The 12,295-nt window shown below is 42.0% G+C and overlaps 3 protein-coding genes across 3 annotated transcripts; all 3 read right to left on the bottom strand.

Annotated features, from left to right (window-relative positions):
• Positions 1 to 540: 540 nt before the first annotated feature.
• On the bottom strand, positions 541 to 1,470 carry LOC136024293 (olfactory receptor 9S13-like). The gene has a single exon (XM_065699510.1). It carries the CDS (start codon positions 1,468 to 1,470, stop codon positions 541 to 543), a length of 930 nt encoding a protein of 309 aa, XP_065555582.1.
• A 4,596-nt stretch (positions 1,471 to 6,066) lies between these two features.
• Positions 6,067 to 7,072, bottom strand: LOC136024292 (olfactory receptor 6Y1-like). Its single transcript, XM_065699509.1, is given in 2 exon segments — positions 6,067 to 6,157; positions 6,159 to 7,072. Coding segments are annotated over 2 exon segments (1,005 nt in total).
• Positions 7,073 to 9,458: 2,386 nt separating this feature from the next.
• On the bottom strand, positions 9,459 to 10,124 carry LOC136024291 (olfactory receptor 226-like). The gene has a single exon (XM_065699508.1). It carries the CDS (start codon positions 10,122 to 10,124, stop codon positions 9,459 to 9,461), a length of 666 nt encoding a protein of 221 aa, XP_065555580.1.
• Between the last annotated feature and the right edge of the window lie 2,171 nt (positions 10,125 to 12,295).

Below are 12,295 nucleotides of genomic sequence, written 5' to 3'. Positions count from 1 at the left end.
ATCAATGCTTGAGGGTTGGAACCTGGATTTCAGTGGTTCCACTCATTCTAAGAGAAGTGATTAAAAGCAAAATTGAGGAAAAAATATAGTTTAAACCTGAGGAGTCCCAGGCAAAGAAATCATTCAGTTCACTCTAATTCATCTCTGTATGTTTACAGTGAGAATATCTCCACCTGAACTGGCTGTGTTCCAATGCATAGAATAAGGCACTGCCAGAGTTGGAGTTTTATGTCCTAATACACAGTTGGATTGATTACAGCTTTAAAATGCTTGTGCCTTTTGAATAGTTATGTAAGGATTCTATATTACAGCTCAGATGGATTGTAAATATCTACATCTGATTAAATGAATCCTGATCTTCATCTGATCTGATTGTCCTAGGTTTCTTTTATACGTCCTGCATTCATCTGTTACACCAATAATCTATAATCACAAGAGACTGTTGAAAGCAAGCCCTAGTGTCAATTGTTTTACATTCTAAACATCTATCTGTCTGTAGTGAATTGGACACTATGGTCATGGTTATCTCTAGTAAAGATACTAAAGAAAACCTTTCCTTTTTAACAGTCTTTTCAGAGACCCTTTTACCTCCTGGTTTCGGAGGGTGTAGATGAAAGGGTTTAACATGGGAATAACAACAGTATAGAGCATAGAGATGGTGTTGCTTTTGTCAGGTGAAGATGTGGCCCCAGGCTGAGCATACATAAAGAAAACAGCCCCAAAGAACAAGGTGACAGCCAGCATGTGAGAAGAGCAAGTGGAGAAGGCCTTGTGCCTGCTCTCAGCTGAAGGCATTCGGACAATAGTGATGATTATATAGCCATAGGACATTAAAACCACCAAGGCAGTGCCCACAATAATTGATCCACATACAGCCAGCATTACTATTTCATTGACAAGTGTGTCTGAGCAGGAGACATGCATCACTGCAGGAACATCACAGAAGAAGTGGTTTATTTCTTTGGGCCCACAAAAGGACAGATTGAATGTAAAGCCTGTCTGGATTGTGCAGTTGATGCAGCCTGATAGATAAGAGCCCACCACCATGAAAATGCAAAGTCTTTTATTCATGATGATTTGGTACAGCAGTGGATTACAGATGGCACTGAAGCGATCATAAGCCATCACAGCAAGGAAGAAGGCTTCTGTTGTACCAAAGAGAGAGAAGAAGAACATTTGAGATGCGCAGCCATTGTAGGAAATTATTCTTCTGCCCAGTGAGAATGTCAGTGCTGCTTTGGGAGTGATGACAGAAGAATAGCAGATGTCCAAGATGGACAGGTTCTCTAGGAAAAAGTACATGGGAGTGTGCAGCTTGGAGTCCATTCTAATGGTGAGGACCATGCAGGCATTTCCAACCACAGTGACAACATACATTGCTGAGAAGAGAATAGAGAGGAGGAGCTGTGATCCTGGGTAAGATTTGAACCCAGTCAAAATGAACTCAGTTGCCTTGGTGTGATTGTCCATGTTTTCTTTCAGATAATGTTTGAATGAGAAATTAGGCTGCAGTGAATTTCAGATACTTTGCCTGGAGAAGGAATTAGAAGGATAAGATTAATAATAAGATACCTGAAACATGAGAAATATGAAAAATAAAGATAGAAAACAATGGAAAATGCATTCATGTATCACAGCTGAAGATTTTTCTAATATATTCATTTACAGATGAACAGATTACCCTGTTATATTCTCTTCAGTGCAAAGAAACACTCTGCATGCAGCTCATCCAACCTATTTTAAAGGTCTACATTACAAGCAACCAAGAAACAGACATTTCGTTCTCAAGTTAGTCCAAACAACTATTTCAGATGTAACTAGGCAGAAAAATCATACCCGAAGACTGTAGCTAACCCAAGATGCTCTCCCCTCAACACAAGAACAAATGAAAATGCTTCTTCAGTTGAAGCAAAACAATCTTAAAAACATAAGAGCCAAGAAATGCATGAAAAAAGGTGGATAATTGTAAAAATAAAGCCTATTGTTATAAAAAGGGCAACACTAGCTGAGAAACTGAGGTTTCAAAAGTACTTGGAAGAAAAAGTTCCAATGTTGAACTTTCTTAAGTACATTTTCTCTGTTTTACATCACACCGGGTGTTCAAAACAATATTAATTATAGAATCATAGAATCATAGAACAGTTCGGGTTGGAAAGGACCTCAAGATCATCCAGTTCCAACCCCCCTGCCATGGGCAGGGACACCTCACACTAAACCATCCCACCCAAGGCTTCATCCAACCTGGCCTTGAACACCGCCAGGGATGGAGCGCTCACAACCTCCCTGGGCAACCCATTCCAGTGCCTCAGCACCCTCACAGGAAAGAATTTCCTCCTTGACAGAATTGACAGAATATTTTGAGCAAATCCTTTTCAATTATATTTAGTCATTTTGTTTTCACAAGTCGGGTGTCACCTCACCTACGCTTCAATATGTACACTAAGTTTATGCCTACATTATAACTAATAGCTTAGATTACCTTTAAATTCAGTGGCTAGCGATAAACACTCCCACTAGAGAATATTTACCATAGAAGTTCTAAATCATGTTCTAGGATTTTCTGTTTCTCTCCATTGACCTAAAGGGACGTCCAGCTCAGTCATAGCCAACTATGTATTTATGAAGATGTACATAGATGCATAAAGCTGAGTGGCATGAATCCCCACCCAGTTGCTGGTATTTTGTTTGCTTCATTGTGATTTCCATTAGCTACGTTATGATCCTAATCTTTCTAAACCAATGAATTGGTTTTTAACACATTACGACAGCTTTAAGTAAAAGGCTTTCTTAAACCAGCCGACAGAAACCACAACTAAGAATGAACCTGCTGCAGGTGCTGGTATAGCCAGTGAAAGGGGCACATCAGTGAGATTTTTGGTTCACCTGAGATCTGAAGACGTCTCTGGATTGTCTCTGTCGATCAAGCAGGAAGTGTGCGAGGGCATTCTTCTTTCAGCACAGAAGCATCACAGTTATAGCAGACTATGTGAAATAGTCTTTGTTTTGGAGGGTGGTTTTAAATGAATCTACATGAAATAGTTCTTCTCTTCTTGACAGAAAAGATGCTCAAATTTTGTGACTCGTGATAGACCAATGCCTTCTCCAGCCAGACTATTTGACTTTGGCTTACATTCTCGTCAGCTCCCAGAGGCAGATGATAAGATGAAGGGGGGTGGTAAGGTTCTCTGGAGCAAAGACTGCACTCCTAGTCTTATGTACATTACTTCTGGGAGGTGCTTTATTTACAATACTCTAAAGGCACCTAACCTTGAATTTAGAAGTCTTCATTAGGAAAGCTTCCAGAAATAGACCTTTAGATACAAGAGAGTACTTGCACTCTCAGAAGGTTTGTGATTGTCTAATACTTGTCTGTGGTCTCTACTTCCCTAAGAACACTTAGGTGGCCACATTGAATAGGTAATTAGAATCATAGGATCATAGAATAGTTAGGGTTGGAAAGGACCTCAAGATCATCTAGTTCCAACCCCCCTGCCATAGGCAGGGACACCTCACACTTTGTTTCGGGTTATCTAACTACATCATTATTGGTGGCTATAAAAAATCGTAACAACTGGTCGGGAATCCTCTTCACAGTGTATTTGAAGGATTTTCTGAACATCGTTTCAAAGCAATCACCTTCAGATCAATGCTTTAAAACCGATCAATGTGTGTAGACAAATCACTGTATTAGAGGAGTTACACACCTTGCAAAATTTAATATTCCAATGGAAAGCTCACTAAGGAGTATTGAAATGCTACGGTTTTCACTTTATAGATGAAAAACTGAAATAAGGAAAGAAAGCTTATGTTTTCATCGGTGTACTTCAATATATTGTCATAAGGATGCAGTGGGCTTGACACTCTACTGATTTTGGCTGAGACAGAGTTAAATTTCTTCATAGTAGCTTGCATGGGGCTGTATTTCAGATTTGTGCTGAAAACAGTGCTGATAACACAGGAGTGTTTAGCTAAGGGTTTAGTTACTGCTGCTGAGTGCTTGTACAATGTCAAAGCCCTTTCTGCTTCCCACCCTACCCAACCAGTGAGTAAGCTGGGGGTGGGCAAGAAGCTGGGAGGGGACGCAGCTGGGGCAGCTGATCCTGATTGACCAAAGGGATGTTCCATACCGTATGCCTTGATGCTCAGCAAGAAAAGCTAGAGGAAAGAAGAAGGAAAGGGGTGGGGGGATACTTGAAATGACAGCATTTGTCTTCCCAAGTAAGCCCTGCTTTCCTGGAAATGGCTGAACAGCTGCCTGCTGATGGGAAGCAGTGAATGGATTCCTTATTTTGCTTTGCTTGTGCACACAGCCTTTGCTTCACCTATCAAACTGTCTTGATCCCAACCCACAAGATTTATCACTTATATCCTTCTGATTCTCTCACCCATGCCACTGAGTTGGGAGTGAGCAAGGGGATGTTTAGGGCTTAGCTGCCTGCTGCAGTTAAACCACAAGTAACATACCAGTCTGACCTATGCTACCTTTAAAATTTGTGGGATAAATAGGTGCTGTTGGAGAATGACTCATAACATCTATATGTTAAATGCAAATGTTCCAGCTGCATAGAAAAAATAGCTCCTGGGGATGATAATGTGTGTCCATGAACAGTGAAAGTGCCTAGGGTGGGTGCTTAGATGTCTCATTAGACATTAGACTTAGATGTCTAATTTTGATGTGTTTTGGGGGGAATCCATGCTGATATACCTAACTCTTTCTGTGGCTCCTGCTCTCAAATGCAAAACTAAAGAACTGCTGGGTTTATTTTCCTTTGCCTCCTTTCCCATGGAACTGTTCACAGTGTACCATAGAGTCATATTGCATGAATTACCCATTATCATAGCACATTTCCTATTAATACCTGGAACACCGCCAGCACTTCACATTTCTGGTGATAGCTTCCCAGTATGGGCCACTTCGAGCTGTTCTTGACACCTCTCCTTGAAATTGTAATCAAGTCCTCAAAACGTCTTGTTTGGATGAGTTGTATCCATGGCACCAGGATGCACAGAACAAGCTCTTCCACAGGTGTCTGAAGGTTTCCTCTCTGGAAAGCCAGATGTTTTACTACCTGCAGAGTCTGAAGAGGCAGTCTGCTAGCGCAGAGCAGAGTGTGCGGATGTGCTAGTCCATATCAGAAACGAAGGGCTCAAGTATAAACTCAAACCCGGGTTTAACATGGTCACATGCATTCAGCTGACAGATATTTAATGTTTATTACAGAACAGGAAGCATTTTGAATCACCGTGATACCCAGAGCATGGAGTAGAGGCACCTTTTATCAGACTTTCTCGCGGATGATCAGTATTTAACACAGATGCATCAGCTGTGTCTCTAGACTCCTTCACTTTCAATGGGAAGACTTGGACTGCAGTCTGTGGGTCAGACTTTAACGGCATGGCTCCTGCTGACATACTGCTGGATCCAGGGCTCATGCAGACGGAAGGAAACAATGAAGTGATCTATGCTGTCAGCTGTGTCTGCATTTCTTCTTGGGGTGAATTCTTTGGTGTGCCCTGGGTACCAGGCCTCGGGTGCAAACCAGGGACTGAGTCCAAGGGACACTATCTATGCCACGGCATGAGCTACTCATGCTAGATTCCCTCTATTGCTATATCGGAAGAGTTGTCTGCTTCTGAGGATGTTTCATTTTATGCTAAACCAGGTACCTAAGAAAGTTTACTCATCCTTTTCCACTGCCTACTTCTTTCCAGGGACAATACCAGAATCTCAAAGTAAATGAATCAGATGTGGATATCAGCATTTTGCCTGCCTTTTACAATTCCACCCAAAGTTTTCTAGACCTAGCAATATATCTAGGGCAAACAAAATCTGGGGTTCAGTTTCTGTCATTGCCAAACCTTCTCTTTAAAACTGTAACAGTCATTCAGCTGAAGGCTCTTAAGAAAGGTAGGCATCATAGAATCCTAGGGGAAAAACAAAGAAGCAAAACAACAAACTGTAGTATATACATAGGGCAAACTCAGATTTATCAAGGTCTTGTTCAATAAATATGATCCCTGGTTGCATGAATAGGAGAGGTTCACTTCATCATGGGCCTCCTGACTTTAGTTCATCAGCACTGCCGGTTGATCTTTGTGAGCAAAGCGCCTTCTCCCAAAGCCTTTGGTTGATTTCTTAGATGTGTCTTGTGCAAGTGAAGGTCTTCCTCAGGACAAACCTGACTTCTTTATTTCTAAGACAATATATGAGGGGATTCAGAAATGGCACAACTACTGTGTACAGGATTGATACCAACTTGTTAGCACTGTAGGTGTACATGACCTTAGGGTGGGCATATGTGAAAAGAGTGGTGGAGTAGAACAATATCACTACAGTCAAGTGGGAACTGCAGGTGGAAAAGGCCTTTTGCCTCCCATGAGAAGAAGGGATCTTCAACACGGTGAACATGATGCAAATATAGGAGGTGACCACAGTACACAGAGGCACCATGATGACCAGCAGAGCCAAGACGAAGTCTACCAGCTCAGCCAAAGAGGAGTCGCTGTAGGAGATATTCAGTAGGGGTGAGATGTCACAGAAATAGTGATTGATTTTCTCTACATCATAGAAGGAGAGCTGCGCAATAAAGCCCAGCTTGATGGAAGAAGTGATGAAACCACACATCCAACAGCCAGCTGCCAGCTGAGTGCAGAACTGATGAGTCATGATGAGCGAATATTGGAGAGGTTTGCATATAGCCAAGAAGCGGTCATAGGCCATAACAGCTAACAGAATATACTCGGTACAAACGAAAGTCACAAAGAAATACAACTGTGTCATGCAGCCCTGGAAGGAGATACGTTTGTCTTGAGAGAGAAAATCTACAAGCATCTTTGGTTCAGTGACAGAAACATACCAGATCTCTAAGAACGACAGGTTTCCTAGGAAGAAATACATGGGCTTTTGCAGACTGGGGTTAGTTTGAATGATGAGAATGATAAGGAAGTTTTCCAACACAGTTAATAAATAAGCCAGAAGTAAAGCAGAGAAGAGGAGTAGCTGCAGTTCAGGAGTGGTGGGAAAACCCAGGAGAATGAAATACCTGACATTGGTTTCATTCCTCCCACCCATTCTGTAGGGGAAAGATGAGCCTTATCGACCTGCAATAAATTAGATCAATGAAAGCTAACCAGACAGGCTTACACTCACATCAATATGTTACACCACACTTAAGACACTGTTAAAATTCAGACACTTTCTTGCTGAGTTTCTGGGAATGAATTGTGTGAAATTCATGTACTCAATTCAGCATTGTTCATAGTAAAGCTGTCAGCATGCTTTTTACTTCATACTTCATGGAAATCAATAGGAACTCCCAGTCCCGTCTCAGCTAAGACACAAGGCTAAAAGAAGTCATGTGAGCCATTCTATCATATCGTCTGTCCATCCGGGATGAAGAGCAGTTAGGTTATGAGCTTTCAGACGGACATTTACATTGGCAATGTTTTCGTTTCTACACCTATACTTTTCTAAAGCTATACCATGTATATCGCATGAACTGGGAGGGAACTGGGAAGTTCCACAAGGATATGTAAGATTTCATATAAAAAGAAGGCAAACACATCTGAAGAACCCCATTAGAGGTATCTATGGCTAGCTCAGAAGAACCTTATAGCTACATAAATCTTATGGAGAGACAAACATGCACACAGCATCCCACATACAGCATAAGTATAAACTCCTTATAGCTCTGGGTCTGGTTTGTCTGTAGGTAACTCACATTATTCCTTCCTAGTTAAGAACGCCTTAGCCTGTGCTTATAAAAACAAAACTGGTCTCAACCTTCTGTAGTGGGAATTCAGAGTGGAATCCACTGCCTTAGCTGATCCTGGAGAATACGATCAATAGGGAACAGATGAAGCGTAGCCTGTTGTGTCAGTTGCATGATTTATACAGATAAATCGGCCGCATTATTTATATTCGGTGTCTCAATAGGTTTGATCTAGCAAATCCCAGTGGAAGCAATCACAGAAAGAGGGAGGATGCTATTGTTTCCTCTGTGATTCCATACACAGTAGAAGTAAGAAACTCTGCATATGTCTAAGGTTTTGTCTGAGACGCTGAACCCAGCTCATGTTAGCTGGTGTCTAAAGCAGGGGGGAAAACCAACCACCAAAAAGTCACAGTCCCGAAGCCCCGGAGCAGAGGATGTGGCAGTCATTCACCATAACTTGGGCTGGGCTGAGAGAAAAGGGAGAGTCCAGCAAAGGCCAACAGTGGCTTAGAGTATGGATACTAAGAGTAGTGCTGGTCTTGTTTTGTCTGGTGGGAAGAAGATTAAGAGGTGATCTTGTATCAGCCTGTGCCAACCAGAGGGGAGTTAGAAGGAGGACAAGGAGAACTTCCCAGCTGTGACAGAAAGTCTAACATGTGGCAAACCCCACAAACTGTAACTTAGCGGAGTGCATGTGGAGAAGCCTTTTTATGCAGAGGGAAATGCAGCCTTTAGCAAGATCAGATCCGGAGAAAGGCTGAATCTCTATACTTGAAGGTTTATGGTTCTGTTGTCTCAAATGGTTCTAGAGCCTTATACATAGGCAAAAGAGGTGAAGCCAGAGCCCTGCACAGATGCAGTTCAAACCTATTGATCTGCAAATTGCAGCTTCTGGTCTCTGCAGTCTCTGAAATTGTCATAGGTTTGATCAAGCAGGGACACAATGGGGTTGGTTTGGGTTTGAGTTTGGTTTTAGTTTGTTTTTTTCTGTGTGAGACAAAATTAAAACATGGCTTCATCATTCAGCAGCACAGTGGGATGTGGACTGGGGACATGTAGTCAGTGCACAACAGTTTCTGCACATCTCCTCTGCGGAGGAGATGCTGGGACCGCACGGGCACAGCAGGGCTGCGGTACTGCAGGGAAGGACCAGGCCCCAGTCACGCTCCTGGTGTTCCCTGAGGACGCACAGAGACTGCACAGAGCGGGGATGAGGCACATGAGCCCAGCACAGGTGTCCTGAGAGCACTGTTGGTGTTGCAGTAGGGCCCAGCCCTCCCAGCAGAAGCCCATCTGCACACAGCAATGGCCTTCCCGCAGAGAGAGGCGAGGGCAGCAAGAGGAAAGGCTGTGCCGTGTCCTCTCCCGTGGCAGTCCTTGGGCATGCGGAAGAGAAGCACCAGAGCGGTGCCCATTTCCCGACGCCTTGGCCACAAGCAAGCCCACAGGAATGAGCCAGGAGCACATCCCCTGCCTGCACGGGATGCACCAGCCCTTGATGTGAGGCTTCTGCTGCGCTCACGTGTTTCTGCCCGGAAACCCTTGGGCTTCTCACCCCGGCACTCACAGAAGCCTTCCTATGGCAAAGCACCTGAGCCGGGAAATTAAAAGGCAGCAGTGCCGGAAACCGGAGCACAGCTTCTGAAGCACAAACCAGGGGTTTTCATCAAGTGGTTCAAACATAAGATCCAACTATTTCTGTTTGGTTTTCTGAACTACACCATCTTTTCATCATTAAGCCTGCTAATGTTTTTGCAAGGAAAGTCTTTTTCTTAGCAAGATCTTTTGGAGAGAATCCTTCATTTCCTTGTTCCTCAAGCAATAAATGATGGGATTAAAGAGAGGAACAACAACAGCATAGAAAGCAGACATGATTTTGTTTGTGTCATTAACTGGGAGAGTTTTGGGCCTTACATAGATGAAAATGCTTGTTGCATAGAAGACAGTGACCACTATAAGGTGAGACACACAGGTGGAGAAGGCTTTTTTGCGACCTTGTACAGATGAAATATGAAGGACAGTGAAGATAATATAGGTGTAAGATAGGATCACTACAGAGAGAGGCATCAGGAGAATAAATAAGGCAGCCACAAAATCCATGAGAGCCGCTCTTTCCAAATCTGTGCAGGCCAAGTTTAAGAGAGGAGACACATCACAGAAGAAATGGTTGATGATGTTGGGTCCACAGTATGTCAGCCGAGAGATAAAAAATACTTTGCATCCAGGAATTAAGAAACCAATCAACCAAGATCCGGTAGTAAGGTAGACACAGACAGTGTGTCTCATGATAGTAGAGTAATGGAAAGGCTTGCAGATGGCAACATAGCGATCATATGCCATGACAGCCAGGAGGAGACACTCAGTGTTGCCCAGGCTGAGGAAGAAGTACAGCTGTGTCATGCATCCCATGAAGGAGATTCCCTTTGTCACTGACACAAAGCTCAGTATTGTCTTGGGGAGTGTGACTGTTACATACCATATCTCCAGAAAGGACAAATTACTCAGAAAGAAATACATGGGGGTGTGAAGGTTATAGTTTGTCCAGACAGTCAGGATGATGATCATATTTTCTGCTAAAACTAAGAGATATGCAATGAGGAATATTGGAAAGAAGAGAATCTGTAGATGAGGAGAAATCGGAAATCCCAGGAGAATGAATTCTTTGACCATGCTGTGATTGCTCACGGCCGTGTCTCCCATCTACCTCTGTAAAGACAATGACATTAGTGACTTACTATTTGTGATTATAATATGTTAGAACACCTCCCTTTTTCTCCCCCCATCAGCTGTTTTACATTACTTTCACACTGCAATCAAATTAATATTAGTATTTCTAGTGCTGTAAATACTTGTTGAATAAGTATTCCAAGACAAAGGTATTTAGAACAAAATAACAGCAACCCTGAATTCTCCCAGTGACATAATGCCGAACTTCTCCTTGATCTTCTCGAGGGCAATATCTGTTCTAGACAGTGACTTTTAACTTGTACAATGAACTGATTTCTGCATTTGTGAACAGACTTGCCAGGAAATCAGTCACCAAAGATCCTTCTTAAAGTAATAAAATAGTCTCAATACGAGCAGTAGTATTTACATAATCCCCATCAATGGCTTTTTCTTTTGTAAAGTTAAAACTTCATTAACAGTCAGAATTCAAGCTGTAACTTTAGCATCATTAAAACAATAAACTTAGATAGAGCTTTTCTGTTCCATAGACCACATGTCCAGAAATTGCAGACTTCATCCAAAATCCCATTTGAAAACTCCTCACGTTGTCTCATATTGCTGAAGAGTTTGAAAGGGAAGAGAAAGGTTAGAGGTAGAGAAGGGAAGAATTAGGGTAAGAGTAGAAAGGGAAGGGAACAGAAAGGGAAGAGAAATGGAAGAGAAAGGGAAGGGAAGACTGATAAAAAATATCTTCAGTTGAAAGACACTGCTTCACTTTCTTTGCACAAAAATTCATAGATGCCCTATGAGAAATGAGATTTGCTGTGTGGGTTCTCAATGAAAAGATTTCATTAAAACACGCTGAGAGGGAAGTGATCTTTCCTGCCATAGTTCCTTCTCACCAGCTTCGTTAGCCAATATACTACTCAGCAGCCTTCAAGAAAGAGTTATTAATATTTATTATAAGAAATACCACGTTAGTAAAGCCTTTAATCTCACTTACAGGCTGAGTCCTTGTACCGATGCTGAACGGATCGCTTGAAGTTCAGAGAGCCTGTGCCGTGACATCGGTTTATTATTCCTTCATTTTCCTGAAGACTTCACCTGGGCATTTGGTTTATTCTTCCAATGGGACCAATCAAAGAAACAAATTATTTCTTCTCTCCCTCGCCTGGCAATAGGATATGTCATTTAGCTTAAAAAACCCCAAACAACTCAACCCTGAATGAATATACATGCAGTGACTTGGGATCGCAATTGGGAATCGCAACTTTGGAATGAAGTGGCGGTAAAGTTATTAATAATGTAGAGGCATCCCTAAATACTCCTGTATCAGTTCAGAAGTGAGTGGTTTTTTCACACAAGCACTCCAGAGACAGCCCAGACGAATGACTTGACACCTCTGCCTGCAAGGAGCGTTTCCTCATCTGAGGATATTCTGACGTCTCACATCATTTGTTGTTATTGCTGTTGGGTTTTTTTATCTCAGCACATGTGATCAGAATATTAGGGGTTTTAATGCTTTCTATGTACACATATTCAATATATTCTATGATATGCAAAATTGAGAAAAAATCTGCATTCTTAATATTTGACTATATTGTTATTTATTGAAAAAAGAAAGGAAAATAACTGTAAATTCGTATATAATTTACAGTACATATACGTAGTACGGTACATATACATAGTAGAGGTTGGTTTTTCATTCATATTCCAGCTAATACACAGTGACTTCAGCAGAATTTATCAGAACAGAATTTGATGAATATATGCTAAAAATGGGGAGAAAAAAGTTATTTCATTTACAGCGACCAGTATATGAAATCATCAATTTATTTAGTGTTTATTTCAGCCTTCCTCAGAAAGTTGGGCTTCTCCCATCCCACTGTGAACACTTTCTTCTGCTCTCTTCC

Source organism: Lathamus discolor, chromosome 20, assembly GCF_037157495.1.
Source record: "Lathamus discolor isolate bLatDis1 chromosome 20, bLatDis1.hap1, whole genome shotgun sequence".
Taxonomy (NCBI): Eukaryota; Metazoa; Chordata; class Aves; order Psittaciformes; family Psittacidae; genus Lathamus; species Lathamus discolor.
This window is presented reverse-complemented; position numbering and strand designations above follow the sequence as displayed.